The following is a 22,226-nucleotide window of genomic DNA, read 5'->3' as shown; positions in this document are numbered from 1 at the left end:
GTGACTTCTACACGTTGGAAACACTTTCTGTAAGGTGATAATTGCCTACACAGAGTTAAGAAGTTAAGAAGGTAGGCTAAATTGGATTTGTATATAATAGCTGATTGGAATAAGGTTGTCAACTTAAAGAACATTTGGAGCCTGTTCACTTGGTCAGGTTTCTGTGAGTAGCCTTGGTGCATAGGCATTTACTGAGAAACAAGTGCTTTCGTATAGTGAAAATACCCAAGAAATTCCTTTGTTCATTGTTATTGATTTTTAATAAATTGAAATTCCTTTGTTCATTGTTATTTATTTTTAACAATAATTTATTGTTTGCTTTAAAATAGTACTAATAATAATAATAAGGAAGGGAAAAGGAAAGTAAAATGGGGGATAGAAGATTGTGCTTGGAGGAAAAGATGGACAATTTTTTTTTTTTGAATTATTTTTATAATAATTCAATTGTTACCAAGTGGAGGAGAGGAGTTTTTTTAATAAATTTTTACAACAAGTAAGGGAATGAGGATTTGAATTATAGTTCTCCTCATAAAGGAGATCATTCAATACCACTAAACTACAAAGCTTTTGGTTGGAGGAGAGATTTGATTTATTTGAACTTAAAATTGAAGATGGATGAACTAATAACTAATTTGCCACATATCTATCAAGTGTTGGCCCAAAAAGTTATTAAAATAAAAATAATAATAGAGAAAAACGATATTTACCTATAAAAGTTAACATTTTCCAAGTGTATCATCCATAGTAAATTAATATAGAAGGCAAAGATTGAATCCAATGCTTTGGCAATGAACCCATCAGAATTATGACACGTGTCCACTTTTAACCATGTGTCATGATCTTGACGGTCCAAAACATTGAACCAAGTCAAGTCCAATTTTAGGTACTGTGAGTTTTGAATATTGTTTTCAAATCAAGGTGAATATTTGGACCACTAGCTTCATGCATCAACTTCATGGACACCAATTTTACTTTTATCCTATTTCCCTCTTATATATTATACTAACGTCATGTTCTTCACCGTATTATCCATTACTATTTAGCTACCATCTCATACAACAATTTCACTAGCAATAAGGTATAATAATACATATGTTTATGAGAAAATCAACAAGTTGGAACTCCCAATCATAAAAGGTTCGAAATTCGAATAAACTTGAGATTCCAAACGTGTAGTCTAAGATTGCATTTGGTATTGACTTAAAAAGTTAGTTATTTTTACTATTATTCAGGGGTCTCGTTGCACTTTTTGGTACTATTTATGGTTTCACTGTACTATTTCAGCTACCTTTTAGCTTTATTTATAGTACTTTTAACAAAAAGTTATCAATTTCAGCTAATTAAGATATTCACAAACGAATTCTAAGTCTAAAACAACTCTCTTTTGCTTATAAAAAAAGAAAAGAAAAGTCTTAACAACTCTTTTGAATCAAGGCAAGATTACAGAACACAAAAACATCTTCCTTCTTAGCAATCAAAAGCAAATTAGGAAACACATAGTTTAAATTTAGTTCCCAGCATAAAAAAATTATAGCAAAACCTAATCCTCATATTAATTCTAATCCCAAATTAACGAAAGCAAAGAACAAACCTAATACCAAATAAGTCAATATCGTACCGGTAATAGCTATACTGGCAATATATATTGCATTGGCCATCAAATAAGTTGCTACTCTCTAAAATGTATCATCAAATAAAATATAAGGTTGTACTAGCAATTTTCGGGTGTTTCACCCAAAATAGATATTTCAATTGATAAAATAAAAGATATTTTAAAATAAAAAAAATGTCATAGAAAATATTATTTAAGCTAATGCATTGGGTTAGTGTATTTAGGCTAATGTTTGAGCTTATAAAATATATGGATTTGATTATATATATATATATATATATATACACACAAGCATAAGTATACAAAGAGTAGTAACCAAAAGCAGAACATCAATATCAGCTAGCACTAAAATATTTCGTTCCCCTAGTCAAATCAAAACAGCCTTTAGTACAAAATTGACTCTCTTACTCAATACTACTCCAAAAATTAGTCTATATGGCCTGCATATCTCCTAAGAAGCCCATTTACTTTAAGCCTTTCTATAGTTTTAACACAATTGCAAGTCTCTAAATTTTATCCCTTCCCTCCTAACAAAACTTAAAGACCATTTATTTAAAAAAGATTAGTTAAATATGTGCAGAAATTATGATGAATAATTAAAAAAAAAAAAGTAGAAAGAAAACATAATAGTGTACGTGGTTTGACTTTGTGGCCTATATTCATGGGACAAGAGCCTAAAAAGTCATATTTTCTTGTACATTTTTCTTGATAATACATTACAATAGAATCCATTGTTATAATGGGATTACATACAAAAATAAATAAAAAATAAAAAATTTGAACTTGAATTGCATATTAATTGTCTCAATCATACAATTTTCTGTTGTAATCGATTACATAATTTTCTCTTGAAATCAAGGTCTTGATTTGGTCTTCAATGACCTGGAAAGTGAAATATGCATTCTAACAAAATGACACTCAATCTGCTTACTCCAAACAACTCACCATACTTCACAGGGTACACCAATTTCATTCAAACAAGTGAAATTTGAATTCTTCATTTGTCCTACCCGATTATGCTGCAACATCTCTAAGCTATTAGCCGCATGGATTGGAACAATTAAAAGAGGTAGAAACTAGGTGGGAAGGCTCAACAAAGTACTCAAAAGAAGCATGAGCCTTCCATCATTAGACAAATAAATTCTTCCATCGGCCTAACATTCTTCTCTCTCATGCTAGTTTTGAACCTGATCTCCATGGTAACTGAGCATAGAGAAACCAAAAGACCACCAGTTGGTGATCATCATACGCATTAGAAACAAATTATGTTTTAACACATAAAATAAAGCCCTTCAGTAATAAATAACCAGATCAATAGAGGCATACATGGAAGGATTTTCACTTCTCAGAAGTGCATGCTTCAGATCTTCTCATTCTCAGTCTGTTCTCATCGGACGTCAACTGTCAGGTTATGCAAGAATGTTCTTCTTGCCTAAAATTGATTGCTCAAGTATGAAAAATCTACTACCAAAGTTACTCATAAAGCCTCTGACATGAGACACTCAACACTGAACCTATATTCAAAACAGTCAGTCTATAAGTTTGCAAACAAAATTAACTAAACAAAGTACATATACATATTTGCATCTAAAACCATGTAAGCAACAGGTTAACTAATTGAACATCCGCTCCTTATTTTGCCCAAAATATGAAAATGTGGTAAACCTCCATGTATTACAATCACATAATGAAAACAGTTTTAATGAAACAAACACATAATGGGGAGCTAAATAAAAAAAGTTTGAACATTACCCTTTGTTGAGATAAGTTTCCACAATAAGCTCAATTGGGTTTTGCACCAATTTCATTCCACTATAAATCCCAATTTGACCATTGACTCAATTAATGTTCTCGAGCCACCCACACAGTGGAACATTTTCTCTCAAATTCATGAAGGACGTTTTTGTAAATAAAAACAAGGGATAATTACAGCAAACCCACCTGAGGTTTGGCCCGTTTGCGCTTTGCCTACTCGTGGTTCAAAACTTATCACTTTGCCCACCTGAACTTCAATCAGTTACCCATCCGTTACCCACCTCTCCCTTTGCCGTTAGAAAAACATATTTTTAAGGAAAAACAAACATAACAAAGATAAAAAAGTTAGGGTTTTTTATTGCTTAAGAACTTCTATGAGAACAAATTTTCTCAATGCAAAATGAATTTTAACCAATCTCCATGTCAAACAAAAGCTATATCGAAGCAAATAACAACAAAAACAACAAGGACAAGGACAACATTGTCAAAACTGGCCTGGTTTCTCAATCCCATAATCTTCACCATCACTCCCAGAACCAGAAGTCAAACTTGAATTCAAATTCAAATTCAAATCCGCACCACTTTCCCCAAACCCCACTTCCTTCCAATCCTATCCAACAACCCACACCCTCAATGGCGCAATCAGCCTCTCCTCCACACTCCAATGCCAACAATCTCCACTTCCCTTACACCCTTTTCTCTCAAATTCAGAACCCCAATATCTTCGCCTGGAATTTCATGTTCAAAGCTTACTCACACAGTAACAGTAACACTAACACTACTGCTTCACCACAACAATGCATCTCTCTTTACAATCTCATGCGCCGCCGTTTCGGGCTTTTCCTGGACTGCCATTCTTTCCCTTTCCTCTTCAAAGCTTGTGCCCGTCTCTCACTTTCCCACAAAGGCCAAGAGCTTCACTCCCTCACGTTCAAACTCGGTCTCCAACACGATGTCTTCGTCCAAAACGCTTTGCTTTCCATGTACTCGTTCTGCGGCTTGCTTCATAATGCTTGCCAAGTCTTCGATGAAATACCACTCTCTGTTCGTGATGTGGTGTCTTGGAACAGTATGGTTTCTGGGTGTATACAAGGACGTTGTTATTGGGATGCCTTGAAGGTGTTTGATGAAATGCTCAAGTCTGATGTTAATGCAAGGCCGGATGAGGTTACTCTTATCAATGCTCTCACCGCTTGTGCAAGGATTGGATTTCTCGACATGGGTCGTAAAATCCATGGATTTCTTGTACGAAATGAATTTGTTTCTCAATCCTATCCTATTCTCACAGAAGTTCTTAAGCAATAAAAAACCCTAACTTTTTGATCTTTGTTATGTTTGTTTTTCCTTAAAAATATGTTTTTCTAATGGCAAAGGGAGAGGTGGGTAACAAATGGGTAACGGATTGAAGTTCAGGTGGGCAAAGTGATAAGTTTTGAACCACGGGTAGGCAAAGTGCAAACGGGCCAAACCTCAGGTGGGTTTGCTGTAATTATCCCTAAAAACAATCTATTTGTGCTGTGTACGCGTGTTTGTAAATATATGGGCTTGTCTCTATGGGTATGCATATATATTATTATTAACAAATCACACCTATAAAAATATGAGTCAACACCTTCCTGAGCTCTTCACCATCACCAAATGCTTAAAAATGGAGATGGCAATTACTTCCCTCGTTCAAAAACAATATAATACATACACTAAGGTTAGCCCAATATTATATTAGTAAAGACTCGTTGAATTGAACTAGAAGAACTCGTAGTTGGAGACAAAATTATACACCTATTACTAGGAAACTATCTTAGAATCACCTATACTAAACTAAGAAGCAAATGGGACCACGCTATTTCTTTCAACCACTATTCAAAAAATATAATTTATCAAATTGAAATCCTAACTTCATTCAAAATTAGTGTTAAATTATTCGATTTTAATCAGACTATTTTGATTATTTTACACTAACCCCTTGTTTACTCATTCAAAACCTAATCTTTTTCCCAAAATTACTTGACTGCCATTGCAGTTTAATGCCGCCATTGACTCAGCCAAAGAAAAAAAAAATAAGAAAAAAAAATCGCTAATTATTCAATAGCTCAAAAATATCTTATACTGCTCTGACTGGTTACTGAGAAAATGAGAGAAAATAACAGATTCAAAACAAAAAAAAAAAAAAAAAAATCAAATAAAAATTAGTTTTGTTCTGCTCTAAACTAAACAACTTCACTAATTTAAGCATGATTCAACTGATCAACTTCATTTCAACACCAAAAACCAGAGTTCAAGTTTACTCCAAATTTTCTCGGCAACCAAACAGATCCGAACTCACCGTACTTCAAAAAAACATAAAAGGAAAAGCAAAAGCCAAAAAAAAAAAAGGAAAAATATTTAATCAAACAATAAACAGAAAAGGAAATTCACAGTTCCAGCACACGAAAATAAAATAAAATTCAAAAAGTTTGAAATTCAAAAAAAAAAAAAAAACAGTTAAGTTAGTTTAGTTACCTTGGAATTCTGCTCGTGAAAATGCCGGAAAATGAGGCAGCGAGAAAATTTGCGAGAAAATCTCAGGAAAACAAAGATAGAGAGAGAAAGTTCGATGCTGTGTCGTTTTGGAACTTGAAGACTACGCGTTAACGGTGGGAAAGACTTGAAAGTTGAAAATGAGAGAGAGAGAGAGAAACGGTTTTTTTTGGTCTAAAATGGTGACTTTGTTCATAATTCTTTTATAGTGAATAGAAAAGTCTTCATAGTTGTTAGAATTCGCGCTTTGACTGTCTTAAACAATCTAAGTGCCGAGCTCTCTCTTCCCTTTTATTTATTTTATTTATCGATTCTGGTTAACGTGTGCACTGAGAACATTTGATAATAGATTATTTAAAAAAATTTAATATCAAAAAATATAATGACAAAAAAAATTAATTACCCAATTGGTTGGATTATAATTGCGATGATTTACTTCACGAGTGATATACCTGGTTCAAGTTCAGGATGACCTAACTATGTTTTCTCAAGAAAATTTTTAAAATATATATCCTAAATCAATGTCCTTATACTATCAGTTAACTTTTATATTATTTTATTTAAGGTCCTATTAACGAGTATCTTTAGTATATTTGTTAACAGAATGTTGTAATAAAATTTTTATCCAGAGTGGCTGCAGGGGTTCTTCCTTTCGAGCGAGAGATGGTCGGATGCTCTGAAACCCAAAATGCGGATTGTTGCCCTCTTTGTGAAATAGCAAAAGATTCAGCCTTACATCTATTTCAACGTTGTCCCTATGCCAAAGGAATGTGGTATGGTGGTAGATGGGGTTTTCGCATTGAAATGATCCAAGCTAAATCTGTAAAGGAGTTCATTGAACAAATAGTTGACCCCCCAAAGGAATTATTAGCAGAAAGAGTCACCAAAGATGAATTCACACTGTATGCAGTAGTGGCAATGAAAATCCTTTGGGATGCACGGGTGAAAGCTTTGGTTTCAGAGACTAAAGAAAGCATAAATCAGCTAGCCCATCGTCTTAACACACAGTATGACTCTAACTTGAGATCACTTAGGACTACGAGGGGAACTGAAGAGCAAAAAAGGGAAAGTGCTTGGCCCAAACCACCTGATCAACTGGTGAAGCTTAACTTCGATGCGTTGTGTGATCAAAATAATGTAGGCTTGGCTGTGGTTGTCAGAAATCAAGAGGGGGATGGCAGAGCAATCAGACGTGGGATAAGCCTCTGCAGTAAGATAGGCAATGCCATTGGCAAATGAGGAGAGACTTGAACAAGTTGTGGTAGAGGGTATAAAGGTAAGCACCCCAAGTATTTGATAAAATGTTACTATGGATATATAATGGTAGAATAAAGTACAGATTGCACAATTGGATTGCTATTTCTCTTCTTATTTTTGTAGTCCAATGAATCTGTGCTAGAGATAATCTTTATATTGTTAGCTGGTTGTTGAGGATTTATCTTTTAAATTGCAGCTACTATCATCAACTTCATTGTAAATTCAGCTTGCAAGCTCGGCTGGGAATGTGGGAGCATAATGAAGGATATTTTGGCTTTGGCTTCTTTTTTCAGATAATAATGTAGTGAACAGCCTCATAAAATGGGCACTGGGGTCTAATGACTCTAGTTTATTGTGGCTTGCAAATGTTCCCCCAACAGTAAGCAGATAGAAGTTTGTTACCTCTCTCTCCTCTTTCTAATATGTTGCTCACACAGTCACACATCCTGGTGGACTAGCATTCGTTTTTTGCTCTTCTTCAACATGTGTATTTGGACTATGATTTATCAATTTATTAATACTTAGCACCAGTTCTGAAAGGTCACTCAAATGCTAATGAGGTCTCTCTTGGAATCTTCAACCCTTTTGAAGGTACTAAGTTCACATTATATGTATACCAGCTAAGTAATTGTTGGAAATATGATTTGATTTTAATATGGGAGTAGTCATGAGGTTAATCTAGAGCTTGGACTGCTTTAATTTTGGTTAGTATGACTTAAGGCCTTCTGTATTGTAGTTCTGTTAAATATGACAAAATATAAATAAGATCAAATGAATTGATATTCCAGTTGGCCAAGTTTAGAATAAATTGTCTTATTGAATGAAATATGATTTTTATGTTGTTCTTCTCATACAAATAATGGTTATTTCTCCTTGTGATCTTGAACATACCTCATGTTAGAGGCTAACTGGAACCTTTCTCCTAAATTGATATCCCTTAGCACTAAATTTAATATTCACTTCACCTAAAACAAAAATTCATGTATTAAAAATGATTTGGAACTATTGGCTGAATCTTAGATACTTTTCTTTTGTGGGGGTGGAGTTGGGGGACTATTGCAATGATTATCATTTACTATTTCAGGAAGCAGAGCATCTCTGCTTAGACGACTGCTTGCCAGAAACTGCACTACACTTGAAGAGCCAAAGTAGTCGACCAAGACAAAGCTGCAAGTCCAACGCAAGCACCCCACTGCCCCCAATCAGCCTCTCGGTACTGACAATTGACAAACCACTTCTCCAAGCCAACCATCATTAGCTGAAAAACTATGGTAAACCTTAGAATTATTAAAAATATCTTGTTCTTGAATAACCCCTAAATTTGTTCTTCTCCAGTTGCCTAGGGTCAAACTTATTGAAGACTTGACAGAGGCAAAAGTGTTGAAAATGAGGATTTCTTTCACCATCTCACACACGCCAAAAATAGATCATGCCCTACATTGCAGCATCAGTAAGACTTCTATGGCTCTGGTTATAAATTGCTTTGATTGATGGATTTACTATGAAGTCATTGTGTGGCCATAGCTAAAGTTGATGCAAAGGCAGCAACATTCATTGTGAGCTGGAACTGAATGAACTTTTGACTGTTCTTAGATACACACCTTCTCCAACTCAAAACTGTCAGCGCAGAAGTAAATAACCAGGAGGACAATATTTGTGCTCTCCTTTGCCACTTCAGTGCCTTGGATTCCCATGGAAAGCCCAATAATTACATGATTCATACTGGCAGTTCTCCCTTTCAGTGAGTATTTTTTGAAAATTCCCTGTTCTACTACAACTTCATTGTTGAAATCCTCATCAAGATTGGGAATCTCACATTCCAAAGCTATCGCTCTTTTTGCATGTTCATTGTCACCGGTGATCATTTTGTTGTTTACTCTAGAGAGTGCATATAGTCTTCTTACTCTTCTTCTTTTCGAAATCCCCACTTCTATGGCCTTGACTTAGATTATCTCAAAATTTTTCTTGATTTGATCGATGTTGATACCTAAATCGTAGATAGCCCAATAATGTAGTACTTTTGCTGTATGGCTTCCAAATCCTTCAACTGGTCATGCAGAAATCCTGTTTGTTAATTGTACTAGCTGTGTTGAAACCAAAAACTTGTTGCCTTATAACAAAAACATTTTCTACTTTTTCTTAGGAAGTATATTCCCTCGTTGTTTCTTTACCAAGCCAAGATTCTGTTAGCTTCATCTCATTAACTGTCAAGTGCCTGTTTTGTCAGTGAAGATTTTTTTTTTTTGTGGCTTAGTCCATTGTGTAACAAGCAGAAGGTTCTCAAACCATGTTGTAATCAGGCATCAAGCATTTCATAGAATATGCCACATGTAAGAGTAGTTGATAAAGGCAGACCTTCTAGAGTTGCCACCACCATAACTGTGACTGCCGTGGCAAAAAGGCATGATCAATAATCGTGCACTATATCTCTAATTCTTTGAGTTTTAAATATTTGTATGTGTATTAAGATTTAGAGTATCAAAGCAACAAATGTTCTCTCATGTTAGCTCTTAAAGTTGCATACTATGGTTTTGTTATTTTAATTTTCTGTTCACTTTTATTTTTTTATTTTTATTTTAACATAATGTCTGTGTTTTCAACCAACATCAATGTAGTGGTTATCTTTAACATAATATTTTTGCTTTAAATCAAGCTTCAGTATGACCAGGCTGCTTGTCTTGTGCTATTACTCTCAAGAAAGAGGCCTCACCGGAGAATGATGCTTCCTATTGGTAGTTGAGGAAAGGTGATTGGTTAAATTCATGATTATGTTTCAATCTTGCATTCTTTTCATTGTAAATGCATAAATATGTGAAATTTAGCATTCATAAATTATCATGTTAGATGTTGATTTCGTTTACTCTTTTTTCCCCTTTTGTTACTACATCACCAGAGAGTATTCTTTGGCTTTGCCTTTTATGGAGACCACTTAAAAAGATTGGCTTTTAATGTCCCTAGGAAGTTTCCTAAGTCCTACATGCAGCACATATACTTTCTGTTCAGCTGTGTTTGCCATTTACAACTCTTTCCCTATTTCAGACTATGTTATCATCTTTATGAGTTATAAAGAGTACAAGGGAAATACACTTTATTTTAAATGCTTTATTTTCTTGTGATGAAATCCATCAATGTAGAAGTTATTTAATTTGTAGGGAATTTTTATATTGCAATCATAGGAATGGACCCTTTATGCATGTGCCTGATTTTTTTACTTGCATGAAGAATCTTTATGCTTAAGAACTTGTGATCTTGTTTGCAGAAAAGATGAATGCTTTTCACAAGTGAGTGAAAAGGCAAAGACCAAGTTGCAATTTCAATAAAAGTACCTAATTGCCCTCACTCTAGCCTCCCAGAATTTGCTTAGGTCATTGAGGTATGTTCATAAGCATTACTTTGAGTGTTACTCTGCTTGGGATATCTTGAATTAAACTATTTAAAACTCTATCAAAGTTTGATTAACCTTCTTGCAGATTGAACTAAAACTTACTTTGAGCTTTAGGTTGATAAAACAGTCACCTTAAACAAGCCCTGTCAGAAGTGATTTGTGCACAAGTTAGCTTGTAACTATATGTGGCTTGGTCATGAGATTGTTACTGCCTCATGTATAGCTTTGTGGAGGCCAAGTCACCCAAAATTAAAGGCATTAACTTATAAATTAGTACACTTGGCCCACAGCTTTTCATAGTCAATTTGTCATGAAATCAATCAACTTCTTTTTCTCTACATTGGAATATGATCATACATTCTTAAATACTCTCTCCTTAGTTAGCCACCTTGTTTAGGCCAATTTTATGTATATTGCTTCTCTCTAATGAACACACTTTTCTTTTCTTTATAATATAACCTAGGGTCTTTTTTTAAGGGGATAGTAACATATTCAGCTGAAGGAAAATATATGTATATTTCAAATAAGGTATGGCTAATAATAAAATTTTAATGCAAGCAAAAAATTCTCTTAGTAAGGACCAATAATTTTCCTGGTGTACCTTTAATGTTAACTTAATCCCATCAAAACCCCTTGCTTTCAAATGGGATTATGTGGTTTTGATATCTGAAACAGTGGAGGAATTGGGGCATACAATACAAAGGTTTATCTCTCTCTCTCTCTCTCTCTCTCTCTCTCTCTCTCTCTCTCTATATATATATATATATATATATATAAAATAAAATATTAAAAAAACCAATGTATATATATATACACACATATACATAAAAGAAATATTAAAAAAATCAATCCCATGGGAAGCAACAGCCAGCCTGGCCTCCCTTTGCTTTACATTTGATCATGGCATGCTTAATTCGTACCCGTACTGCTTAATTCCTTTCGTGGTATTGTTGTTCTCTTGCCAAAGTTACCATTATACTTAGATGTACTATGACTTGAGCATTGTTGCAAAACCTTGGGAACTGAATATTCTAATAATTTTTTTGGTGTTTTTCTCCTTTGAACCAAAAAATTTAAAGTCTGGTTTGTTGACAATTGATAATCTTTATATACCAATTATCCAACTAATGAAAAGGTGGCATACAATTTCCTTCTGTAAAATATTTATAAAAAAGTACTAGTATTTTTTTGTAACTTGTCAATGTGTAAATGTGTTTTTTTTTTTTTCTTTTTTCTTTTCTCTAACTTATAATAATTGTTGGTAATATAATTTGGTTTCAATACTAGAGTAGTCATGAGGTCACTTTGCTCTGAGTTCAGTTTGAATATGCTTCATTGTAATTTTAGTTAGTATGATTTAGGGCCTTCTACATTGCTGATTTGTTGAATATGACAAAAATATAACTAACATTAAAAGTGGTCTGATATTCTGGTTAGTCAAGTTTGGAGCAAGTTGTTTGATCCACTAAATTTGAGTTTTCTAATATGATTCTCAAAGTAATGGTGTTTGTTACTTCTTTGTCCATTTGAATGTATGAAATTCACCCTCAATGTCGTTGGTCATTTATTTCTTAACTATATTCCTATGAAAATTCAAGGACGAATGACTTTTTTTTTATAAATAATTTCATAGGAATTTTTGATACTTAATAAAACTAATAATTACTTTGGAATAGCTATTGATTTGTCATAGGATTGGTCTTATTTACTGAATTGGCCTTAGGGGAAGGTGGGGGGGGGGGGGGGGGGGAGCTTTTCTTTTTACCCTGATGTCCTGTTAAAGGCTGGCTAGAATGTGGTCTCTTGAATATATATCCCTTAGTCTTGGGGGCTCCCTTCTTGTGGGCGTGAACAACCTTCTCTCTCTTCATCTTCACTGAAACTCCACTTATGTTTTTCTCTGAATCAAAGTCTAACATGGATTATAGAATTTATTGATATTCATACTTATATCAAAGACAAGCCCAAGAAAGGGTTGCTTTCTTGGTAGGGCTCCAGAAATCTTTACAAGCGATTTAGAATCTACTTTGTAAATAGTATTGGTTGTATTTAAACCAACTGCTTCTTTTTTTATATATCAAGAACATTTGATACTGTTATGTGGGAGTACCTTCCCTCATTGCTTCTTTTAAAGGCAAAATTCAGTTACCTTCATCTCATTTAATGTACAAGTACCTGTTTTGTCAGTGCAGATGCTTATGTCTTACTCCAGGGTCTCACAATCAGAGATACCTAGCCAAGGCATGAAAACTATCATGTATTTCATAGAATAAGCCAAAGTTGTCTTCCAGCCAAAGGCAGACCTTTTGCAATTGCCAACACCATGATTATGACTAGCAGTGACAATACGAACAAGTGCATTGAAATATGTTGGTGCTGCCCATCTCTCAATACGTCCACCCTGATGTCTCCACTCTTTAGGGAGAACTTTTCAAATTGCCTGGATTGCTTGAAGTTACAGACAGCAGAAACAGCAACAACCCGAACGACAGCAACAATAATACTCCCACCATGATAATCGTATGCTGTTTGATTCCAAAGGCAGAGAGATTATTGCACAGGCCAAAAGTACAGTAACAGTGGTTGTCTTAAACGCTTTAAAGACATAACTGAGTAGGCCTTTTGCTGGTTCTTTTTGGTACTTTTTGGCACCAAAAACATTCTTTCAATGAATAAGATCAGCCACATTACCACTAATAACTTGCTTTATGTAGGTTCCAAGAACCACAGCCAGTGCTTTTACTCCAGACTGACATGAAGCCTCAAAGTTCTTATTCCTCATCATGTAACTGAGCCACTTCAGATCAACACTGAGAAAGGAAATGGATTTGTTATGCAAGCAACCCTCATCAACAGGCTGCACATCAATGGTCTTGGTCAATTGGTGCTGTATATGTGAAAGATCAGTTGTAAATCAATACACCATCTTTGGTTCATTGCTTAGTAGGTCTTGATTTGTGGTCCTTCCTTCTGTTGCTTTTGGGTTACATTGGTTGATACCAAGAAGGTGATAGATGTTATTGCTTCTTTAAAGGTACATATAATCAGAACATAAGTAGCATCTGGCAGTTCCTCACTGTCTTATGTGGACAATTTGGAGGGACTTGAATAACTGAACATTTGAAGGCATGGAAAAACTAGATAAGAGATCAAATCTAGTTTCCTGAATCTGCAAATTGAATGTTGTACAATTTTTGGGGACCTTTTAAATTTATGATTGTAATTCTTTAAGAGGCTCTACATTTTGAACACTACTCTTCTTTAATAAAACTCATTAATTACTTATAAAAAAATAAGTGTTTGATTGCTTTACTTCCTTGGCCTATTCCTAGTTTATATTTCTGTTAAGATTGTCAATTAGTATGGCCATTGGTCTTTGTACCAATGGCTTCTCCTTTCCCTCTCACAAGCAAGGGGAAGATGTTGAAGCTGTGGGTTTAATCTGTAATGTGTAAATGATTAGTATTTACCAATCAAAACTGCAATGTGATCGTTGAATTCTATTTGTGAAGAAAGGGATGGAGAAACTAAGATAGGAAGCTGTGTTTTGATGGCTCTCTCTTATGATGTAGTGACACTATTTAGGAAGAGTCATAGTATGCACACCTTCAACACTTTAATACAGATGTAAGTTTGAAAATCTTACATAAGATACAATTATCTCTCCTTGGCCTAGAGCCTTGAATTCCTATAATTCAGTACCTAATGGTTTTAGGGAAGGCACATAATTGGAATGGCCTTTGAATATGGCTTTTTCTGCTTCAAGCATGTAGCCATCATAGCCTTCTCTAAAATGTAGGATCTTGTCATCATACAAATATCAACGTTTTCCATTTGCTCTTCAGGCTAACAATTTTGAACATTACAATGTCCACTTTTGCTTTACCTACTAAATCCCCATTTGGGTTGAGATTTTAGACTCTGCACTAAATTAGCTATAGCTTTGGAGTTATTGTCTCTAGTGATCATCTTAACATTTAACTTTGGCAATTATGCCCTACTGTTCACACAAACCATTTATTTTGTCGCAGTCCACATTGTTTCTGCTGTTCTAGCATTGGTTGAGATCATTCAACACTGCTAGCCTTGATAGCCCGAATAAGATCAGAGGGTTTTCTTCAAGAACAGCATGAACCTTCTCATTCTCCTCCTATTTTGTTGGACAGAGGTGTTGTATTCCAAGCTCATATCAGCTGTATCACTATGATTGCAAAAATTGCATTATTTTCTTTTGATCCATATACCTCTTAGCTGGCCAAAATGGCCAAATACCATGTTTTTGTGAAATTTTTAGCAAAAGAGCACTGTTTCGGAAATAATTTGGAATCTACCACTTTTTGTGGTACTCGAGCTCACCGAGCTCGAGTACCACATTTTCCCCTTCCACCGTGGCACGCTGGCGTGGAAAGGGGGAATTTAAAATTCCCTTAGTACTCGAGCTCATGAAGTTCGAGTACCACTGGGTTTCCAACCCCACTTAATACACACAAACTTTTAGACTCTCAATCTCACTCTCAGTCTGACTTACACCTGAACATACAAACCTCACTCTCAACGTCTCTGAACCAAAAAAAACTCACTCTCACTTACATCGGCGGCAGAGGGCCTTCGTCGGCGGCGACCTCTGAGTCTCATCTCTCTCACATTTTCTGCACTCAATCGCAGTGTGAGGTTACAGAGGCTTTCATTTCCAAGCCCTTCACTCCGCTCCAAGGTACTCTCTCTCTCTCTCTCTCTCTCTCTCTCTCTCTCTCTCTCTCTCTCTCGATCGTTAAACGCTGTCGTTTGGAGCTCATTACTACTTTTGTGCTTCTGATAACAAACGGTTGTAACTTTATGAAGAAAAAGATTCCACTGAAAGTGGGTGTGTGTTTGTAAATTTTGTATTTTTATGCATAAGTTGATTCTGGGTTTTGATCCAGGAATTAATTAAGGAATTCAATTCAATTTAGTTAGTTAATTTTTAGTTTTGGGTGATTACTAGAATGTTGGTCTTGTTGTGCTTGTCTTTAGGGTTATTTATTTTGTAAAATAATTATTAGGTAAAATGAGTTTAGGGGAGATGATAATTAGCAATTAGCAATTACCATTAAATGCATGTCTAACTCAGTAATAACAGGGAAAAAAAAAAATCCACGGCTAGGAAAGCATCCTCCCAATTGTTAGCAAAATGATGGGAACTAAGTATATTTTTTATGTCTACACAAGCTGAAAGTATAAATGATTTCTGGTGGGAGTTCTTTGCAAAAGTTACCCCTATGTATAATTGGGCATGAGTTAAAAATATGCCAACAGTAAAGAGTTCAAGGAAAAAATAAAAGATTAAATACCAAAAGATTCAAGAATTGTGGTCTAGTTTTCACTTCTTGGCACCTTTTATAAGCCACTTTAGTTATTATTGAGTCTTAGAATTAACTTTCTTTAGGTTAGAAAGTTTCTGGTTCAATTTTAATAAAGTAGTGCTAGTTTGGTGAATGGGCTATTCTAGAGGTCCATGAGTTATGTTTTGAGTCCTTTTTGGTTTGGAAGTTCTTAAGTACTCTTTCTTTGTTATTAGTAATCCTAATATTTTTATTGTAGCCAATAACATTCATAGTGAAATTGATTTTAATAAAATTTTAGCAGGTTAGAAAAACCTCAGTGTGATTGCCTTCTCCTACCTATGTGTGATTGCTTAAGAAAATCTATACCTACCTAAACCCTTAAATATCAAACCTATTCCTGAATCCTTAAAGATCTCATCAAGATATCTAATTTAGAGCTGAATTCTTAAATATCCCGCAACAAAATTGGTATTGGGGCTTAATAAAGCTTGTCCTACATCATAAAAGTATAAGAGTGGTTTGCTTGTACTACGTAGTTTTCACTTCCTTCGCCTTTTTCCTATCTAAAACAAGCAAAATTTATGAACAGAAATCCGTATTAGGGGCCCCATCTACAGGTGAGGCGGATATGGTTATAATGGAGAAAAATATGGCAATTCTGTGGTAGGATATTGTGTATTGAGTATTGACAGGGGAACATTTGAATTCAATCATGGTGGATCTTGTAGCTGTAGCAACTGTGTTGATGATGGAGACACGATGCAAATAGCAATAGGCACTAGGGTTATGGTAGCAATGGTTTGATGAGGTGGCAGTGTTAGCATACAAGCAAATGGAGGCTTTATTAAACTTTTTAAGTCGAGATGTGGGTAAGAAAGTTTTACTGCATTTTTATTTTTTTATTTTTTTATAAGTAATGAAAAAATAGATTAAAATAATTAAAAAAAGTGTCACTTGAGCATATAGGAAGTATACATCAGGGCAAAGTAAAATCAAACGCATAAAAGACAAGAAATATTTACTGCCTTTTGAATTTGGGTTTATTAGGTTTTCCCTTTCAAAATATATAAAAAATAAAAAATAAAAAAAATTCCAAAGATGCAGCTTAAGGACCTACCATCTTAAACTGTTTTTAATAAATGGCACTAAATATTTGTAGTTGATGAAAATCCTTTACTTTTAGACAGAATTTTTCTCCAAATTTGTTTGGAGAAAATTTCCAAATTACCATTCATGTGTCCTTCCAATTACAGGACATATTAAATAGTCACGTGATTGTTTAAATAACTTACTAGATCATGTAATTAAATACACATGGATGGTCATTTGAAACGCCATTAAAGGAATCTCCTTCAAAATATATCATGTGGTGGTTCATACAATCATCCATGTGTTTTTGATCACATGACCATTAAGCTGTCTAAACTAGTAATGTGACTATTAAATACTTCATGTAGTTAACACCAGATGTCAATGGTTATTATAATTGCCATTTAGTGAGTTGGAGGACCAGTTTGGGGGGAAATTCTGTTTATTTCTTAATGCATAACAACTGACAAACTCAACATACCTGATTGCTACTCTCCAATCTCCCTTTATATACTCATCCAAAACCTCCTTCACCCAAAAGACAATCGGCCCTAAAATTCTTTGTTGCAGCTGCCAGTTCACGAAATGTAAATGTATATGCACCAATTGTTTCTCATCCTTTCTAAAACAATTCCATGCTATAGTAGCTTTATGAGGACAACCCATTGGCATAGCATGATAGTTCATAGGTAGAGTTCCCTACCTTACTAAACAACAAAGTAGCCAACTCCACACCTTCAAAGACCCTGATTGGGGCTAGCTTGCTGTACCGAATGTTAATGGCGAAAAGTGACAGCATCAAAATTTATTTCAAGATTTTGTACTAATTAAATCAATTAAAATTTATTAATGACTGCAATCTCTTATTCTTAAGGAAACTGATATGGTTTTGAGAATACTGATTGCCAATGTGAACGGGAACTTGGTATTGTGGTCCAAATGTATATCTTTCCAATGTTACTCGGAAAATTATAATTGTATCCCGGACCCATGAGCTGCACAAATCTTTTCACGCACTCACGCACATGCACACATTGCAAGATAAAAAGTTCTGTCTCATGTTAAAAAATAGTGAATTTAATTATTATTTTAACACGTTTTTATGTTATTTATAATTTATTTTAGTAGTGTAGAGATAAGTTTCAATTGTAGAAACACATACTTTGATACTATGTTAATTTATCAAAAGAAATGTTAATTTGTTAAATGAATCAATTGTCGAAACACATGCTTTGATAACTAACTTTTCTAAAATAAGTTATTAAATCAGTGAAAGACTGTATTAGATGAATAATGTTGCCATTTTCAGACAAATTTGTTTATAATCAAAAATAAATAAATAAGACTATGTTGATGTTGTTTCCAAATGCCAGATATGGACCCACATGGAGCTATACAGACTTTGTTGACGAGGCAGGATGAACATCGTTCAAGTTTGCTTTGGGATGCTCATTTGGAAGGCGAGGTATGCACTTGTTCAATATATGTAGTCGAAAGATGGGCGGAATTTAAATTTGAAGCGTACTTATTATGTGGTACTGTAATTATTATTAATACTATGCTGCTCTATTTGCAGGAAGTGCCAGGTGTATTGACTTGTCGTCACCAAGACAAAGGTCTGCTTGAAGGAGGGGTAGATGGGTTAGATCCACGAATTCTCGCTTATATCACTGATGCGGGGTTAGATGGGCTGCTTCGGGTCCCACATATGGACATTGACCACGCATTGATCACAGCGTTGGTGGAGAGATGGCGGCCGGAGACGCACTCATTTCACTTGCCCCACGGTGAGATGACCATCACACTACAAGATATGGAGGTTATAATGGGGGTACCTGTAGATGGCTTGCCGTTGGTGGAAACTATACCCTCGACGGGCAGTTGGCGTGACGTTTGTCGTAGATTGCTAGGGTACCAGCCGCCAGAGAGACAACTTGGAAAAGATAAGAACACTGGAGTGCTGGAAGGGGTGAGCATAAAAGCCAAATGGCTTGAGGATCAGTTTCGCAACCCTCTCCCGGTTGACGCCCCTGAGGCGCTTGTGCAGAAGTATGCTCGTTTTTACATTTTGGAGTTGTTAGGTGGTACGCTATTTATGGATAAGTCTGGAGAACGGATCTCAATTAGGTATTTGCAATATTTTGATCCAATCAGCAACGGAAAGAAGTATAGTTGGGGTAGTGCAGCACTAAGTTGGCTCTATAGACACCTCTGTAAGGCATCAGAGAAGACAGCCAAGTAGATTGGGGGTGCACTACTATTGGTGTAGTTGTGGGCGTGGGCGAGGTTTCCCCACATATGTCCTGTGATGAGGCATCCACACCAGGCACTGCCTCCAGGTCCACTTGCTGTCAGGTATGTAGCATCTTAGATAGTTACCGTTTTACATTTCCTCATTAACTTTGTTCGCATGGGAATTATGTAAGTAACTAATATGAATGTTATGTCTGTGTTGTTTGCTAGATGGAAAGGGGCTAAGATAACAACTGAACATTCGATGCACGTCCTACGTGCCTATCGTGTGTCGCTTACTTCACTGCGGCCAAATCAGGTATCGTGTCTTACAAGTGGGAACCGCTTTGGCATGTAGTTTTTGTACTTACAATTCACTTTGGAGTGAATAAACATTCTTAATTATATATCTTTCTTACTTATCAAAAAAAAAAAAAAAAACATTCTTAATTTCAGAGTTACATGTATTGTTCACATTCGTTACACATTTTTTCTAATTATACTGTTAATATGGTTGTTTGCATCTGTTGAATCATTGCAGATTGTTTGGGAGCCATACAGAAATTATTTGCGTTCTCTACCCGCATATTGTACGGCAGGCCAACACATATGGAGGTCTATTGTGCCGCTCATACATTTTTGGGTGGTTGAAGGCCATCATCCCGAACGTGTTCTCCGACAGTTTGGGATGAAGCAAGGCATACCAGAAGATGTTGATACTTCAATTGAACTGCACAAGATCACCCTCCAGGGCAAGCACGAAAAAGATTGGGCCCGAATACATGCCCCGCATATTGCTAAATGGGCTGCGCACGCCAGAATTGCCGATGCACCGGCCTTTCACGGGGAGATGAACTACAATGACGAGTATTTGGTTTGGTTTCGTCCCCGCACTGTTCGCCATATTACAAAAGAGACTTCGTACTGGGACACTTTGGTAAATTTACAAAGATTGTTTCGTTGTAAATGTATCTTGCTTCGCATAGTTTAGTTAAACCTACTAACATTACTCTTGTATATTTGTGACAGGTTGAATCGCAGTTGCGCATTATAACGAAGTGCGAACCAGGGTCTGAGATCTACACCGACTGTATTAATGCCTTGCAAGCTGTTGAAGAGATCGGTCGGTTATCCTTGGACCATGCACGTGACGTGGGCAACACAAGTGAACCAACTGTACGGCGTGGTCGGCAAGCAAGTGGACGTCAAGGGCGTGGAGGCCATCAATCTAGCCAGCGTCATACATCTAGTCGGCCTCCCACATCTAGTCAGCGTCACACACCCGTGCCCACATCTAGTCGACGTCCCACATCTGCTCAGCGTCCTACATTTGGTTCGCGTCACACACCCGTGCCCACATCTAGTCGGCGTCACACACCCGTGCCCACATCTACTCGGCATCACACACCCGTGCATGACCACACAATGGAGGAAGCAAGTCAGACAACAGATGAGATGTGGGACGACACTGCTTATGACGTAGGCTCCATGGCACACGATGATGCGGGTCCATTCCATACGTTTGCCCATGGAGACACATCTGGGTCCCCATCCATGAGGAGCGATGGTACTTGCCCACCCATATCCCCTAGTACATCTCCGTTGCCCACCACCCGTACGTCTCCCCCACTGACTACCGGCCCTGCCCCCGCAATTGTACATGGTAGAGATGAGATGAGGTTCATGCCCACTCCTGGGCGACCCACCCCTGTTGCCGTCCCCCCTGAGTTTGTGCATACCGAGTTCATCCAGACACAGATACCCACCCCCCCACCAGAGCCTTTGCATATCGAGGATCGGCCACGAAGGCCGCAACGCACACGGACACATCCTCCTGACTGTGGGACTGGACATGGTACTATAGTTTGATTCTATACCGATTACATATACATCACTTATAGTTAAATCATTTGCATATTAATATTTGCTTGTGTTGTGTTCTTGTTGTGTTGTTTTCAGGCAAGGTGAGACCAGTCAAGGAACCGGTGAGGAGAAGAAAACGAGAATGATTCAAGAATGGGCAAGAATTTGTGCTACTTTGGGTTTGTAATGGTGTAGGATCTTTTTGTCATGTATAGGATCTTCTTGTTCTTTGGTGATATATATATAGTAGCACATATATTTTGGCAATGAACATGAAGATTTGGGCTTACAATCTGATATATTTTTTGTTCGTAACTTGCAAAATTCTACCAATGAACTTCAGAAATTTCCATTTGAGATCTATAGAATAACTTATGTAACTTATGTTTCAGACATTGTTCTTATTTTTTCAATGTGCAATTAGCACATTTTTTTTAAGAGCTTCTGACATTAGTGTGATCTCACTGCTGATGTTGTTGTGATTGGTGTTTTTCTTTTGCTCTCCTCTTTGTCTAATATAAATCTCAAGGTAATGACACCAAATCCGGAGTGTGCAACTTTAGAGACAATAATTCTTGATGCTCTGCCTTATGACCATTAGGTTGATGGTAGCTCTGGAGCTGTTAATGATGTGGCAGGCACCTTGATGCAGAAGTTCTGGGATTCAGCACTTGCATTACAGCCACCTGATGATTATGATACTCATAGGTATCCCTTTTGCTCCCTTGGCTATGCTGTTATTTTGGTTATCTGTTATCTGGCTGGTTACTAATCCTGCTGGATGTTGTTTACAGTGAAATGTCTGGATTTATGGCTTCTGATGGGGTAGAGCAATGGAAGCTTGGTAGCTATCCATCTCTTGGTCTTGGAAATTCATTTGCCTTCAAATTTGAGGATCTAAAGGGTCGTGTACATCGAGTGAATTGTGGTAAGTGGTTGAGGACAGGATCTTTGCAATTTCATGAGATCTGAATTCCCTTTTGTACTTGGATACTTTTTTCATCCTATTACAATTGTCTTCTTTGAAAAACAAAGTTTTTTTTAAAAAAAAAAAAAAAAAACCCAGATTAGTACTCGAGCTCTTGTGGACACAAGTGGAGTTTTTTTTTTTTTTTTTTTTTTTTTTTTGTTTTTGTTTTGTTTTGTTTAGTTTGGTGTAAGAATTTCTGGGTTGTCTTCAATTTGTGCTATA

At 36.1% G+C, this 22,226-nt stretch overlaps 4 protein-coding genes and 1 long non-coding RNA gene across 29 annotated transcripts; 4 read left to right on the top strand and 1 right to left on the bottom strand.

Annotated features, from left to right (window-relative positions):
* Positions 1–2,251: 2,251 nt before the first annotated feature.
* Positions 2,252–6,103, bottom strand: LOC126718829 (uncharacterized). Its single transcript, XR_007653109.1, has 3 exons — positions 5,867–6,103; positions 2,939–3,126; positions 2,252–2,815 (listed from the first exon to the last, which is right to left on the bottom strand). It is a non-coding gene; the product is annotated as an uncharacterized LOC126718829 (long non-coding RNA).
* A 404-nt stretch (positions 6,104–6,507) lies between these two features.
* LOC126718825 (uncharacterized) lies at positions 6,508–13,819 on the top strand. 25 transcript variants are annotated; one of them, XR_007653084.1, is made up of 9 exons: positions 6,508–7,160; positions 7,338–7,732; positions 8,226–8,412; positions 8,477–8,591; positions 8,735–8,882; positions 9,795–9,887; positions 10,401–10,514; positions 12,719–13,139; positions 13,241–13,819. XR_007653084.1 is itself a non-coding variant. In XM_050421179.1 (4 exons), the coding sequence occupies exons 1-4, from the start codon at positions 7,107–7,109 to the stop codon at positions 8,884–8,886; spliced, it is 450 nt and encodes a 149-aa protein (XP_050277136.1). In that variant the 5' UTR covers positions 6,508–7,106; the 3' UTR covers positions 8,887–9,275. The 25 variants fall into 25 exon arrangements, 1 of the variants encoding a protein (XP_050277136.1); XR_007653094.1 differs by lacking the exon at positions 8,735–8,882 and having other exon boundaries at positions 8,226–8,354; positions 9,801–9,887; XR_007653096.1 differs by lacking the exon at positions 8,735–8,882 and having other exon boundaries at positions 8,226–8,354.
* Positions 13,820–15,043: 1,224 nt separating this feature from the next.
* Positions 15,044–19,181, top strand: LOC126718824 (serine/threonine-protein phosphatase 7 long form homolog). The gene is made up of 3 exons (XM_050421178.1): positions 15,044–15,240; positions 18,313–18,404; positions 18,516–19,181. Exons 2-3 carry the CDS (start codon positions 18,315–18,317, stop codon positions 19,179–19,181), a joined length of 756 nt encoding a protein of 251 aa, XP_050277135.1. The 5' UTR covers positions 15,044–15,240; positions 18,313–18,314.
* On the top strand, positions 19,180–21,391 carry LOC126718823 (uncharacterized). The gene is made up of 5 exons (XM_050421177.1): positions 19,180–19,294; positions 19,403–19,490; positions 19,713–20,108; positions 20,201–21,026; positions 21,131–21,391. Exons 1-5 carry the CDS (start codon positions 19,248–19,250, stop codon positions 21,178–21,180), a joined length of 1,407 nt encoding a protein of 468 aa, XP_050277134.1. The 5' UTR covers positions 19,180–19,247; the 3' UTR covers positions 21,181–21,391.
* On the top strand, positions 21,188–22,058 carry LOC126719918 (CBS domain-containing protein CBSCBSPB3-like). Its single transcript, XM_050422415.1, has 4 exons — positions 21,188–21,223; positions 21,489–21,563; positions 21,636–21,742; positions 21,829–22,058. Exons 1-4 carry the CDS (start codon positions 21,188–21,190, stop codon positions 22,004–22,006), a joined length of 396 nt encoding a protein of 131 aa, XP_050278372.1. The 3' UTR covers positions 22,007–22,058.
* Positions 22,059–22,226: the final 168 nt, after the last annotated feature.

Source organism: Quercus robur, chromosome 3 (genome assembly GCF_932294415.1).
Source record: "Quercus robur chromosome 3, dhQueRobu3.1, whole genome shotgun sequence".
Taxonomy (NCBI): domain Eukaryota; kingdom Viridiplantae; phylum Streptophyta; class Magnoliopsida; order Fagales; family Fagaceae; genus Quercus; species Quercus robur.
Note: the sequence above shows the minus strand (reverse complement) of the source record. Positions and strands in the feature narration are given on the sequence as shown.

Excerpts from the sequence above, each read along its gene's own strand:
- LOC126718824 (XM_050421178.1), top strand. The coding sequence starts at position 18,315 with ATGGACCCACATGGAGCTATACAGACTTTGTTGACGAGGCAGGATGAA. Across the intron at positions 18,405-18,515 it reads ATGCTCATTTGGAAGGCGAG|GAAGTGCCAGGTGTATTGAC; the intron begins GTATGCACTTGT and ends CTCTATTTGCAG.
- LOC126719918 (XM_050422415.1), top strand. The coding sequence starts at position 21,188 with ATGGGCAAGAATTTGTGCTACTTTGGGTTTGTAATG. Across the intron at positions 21,564-21,635 it reads TGTCTAATATAAATCTCAAG|GTTGATGGTAGCTCTGGAGC; the intron begins GTAATGACACCA and ends TATGACCATTAG. Across the intron at positions 21,743-21,828 it reads GATGATTATGATACTCATAG|TGAAATGTCTGGATTTATGG; the intron begins GTATCCCTTTTG and ends TGTTGTTTACAG.
- LOC126718825 (XM_050421179.1), top strand. The coding sequence starts at position 7,107 with ATGCCATTGGCAAATGAGGAGAGACTTGAACAAGTTGTGGTAGAGGGT. Across the intron at positions 7,161-8,225 it reads TTGTGGTAGAGGGTATAAAG|GAAGCAGAGCATCTCTGCTT; the intron begins GTAAGCACCCCA and ends TTACTATTTCAG. Across the intron at positions 8,592-8,734 it reads TGCCCTACATTGCAGCATCA|ATACACACCTTCTCCAACTC; the intron begins GTAAGACTTCTA and ends GACTGTTCTTAG.
- LOC126718823 (XM_050421177.1), top strand. The coding sequence starts at position 19,248 with ATGAGGCATCCACACCAGGCACTGCCTCCAGGTCCACTTGCTGTCAG. Across the intron at positions 19,491-19,712 it reads CTTCACTGCGGCCAAATCAG|ATTGTTTGGGAGCCATACAG; the intron begins GTATCGTGTCTT and ends GAATCATTGCAG. Across the intron at positions 21,027-21,130 it reads TGACTGTGGGACTGGACATG|GCAAGGTGAGACCAGTCAAG; the intron begins GTACTATAGTTT and ends TGTTGTTTTCAG.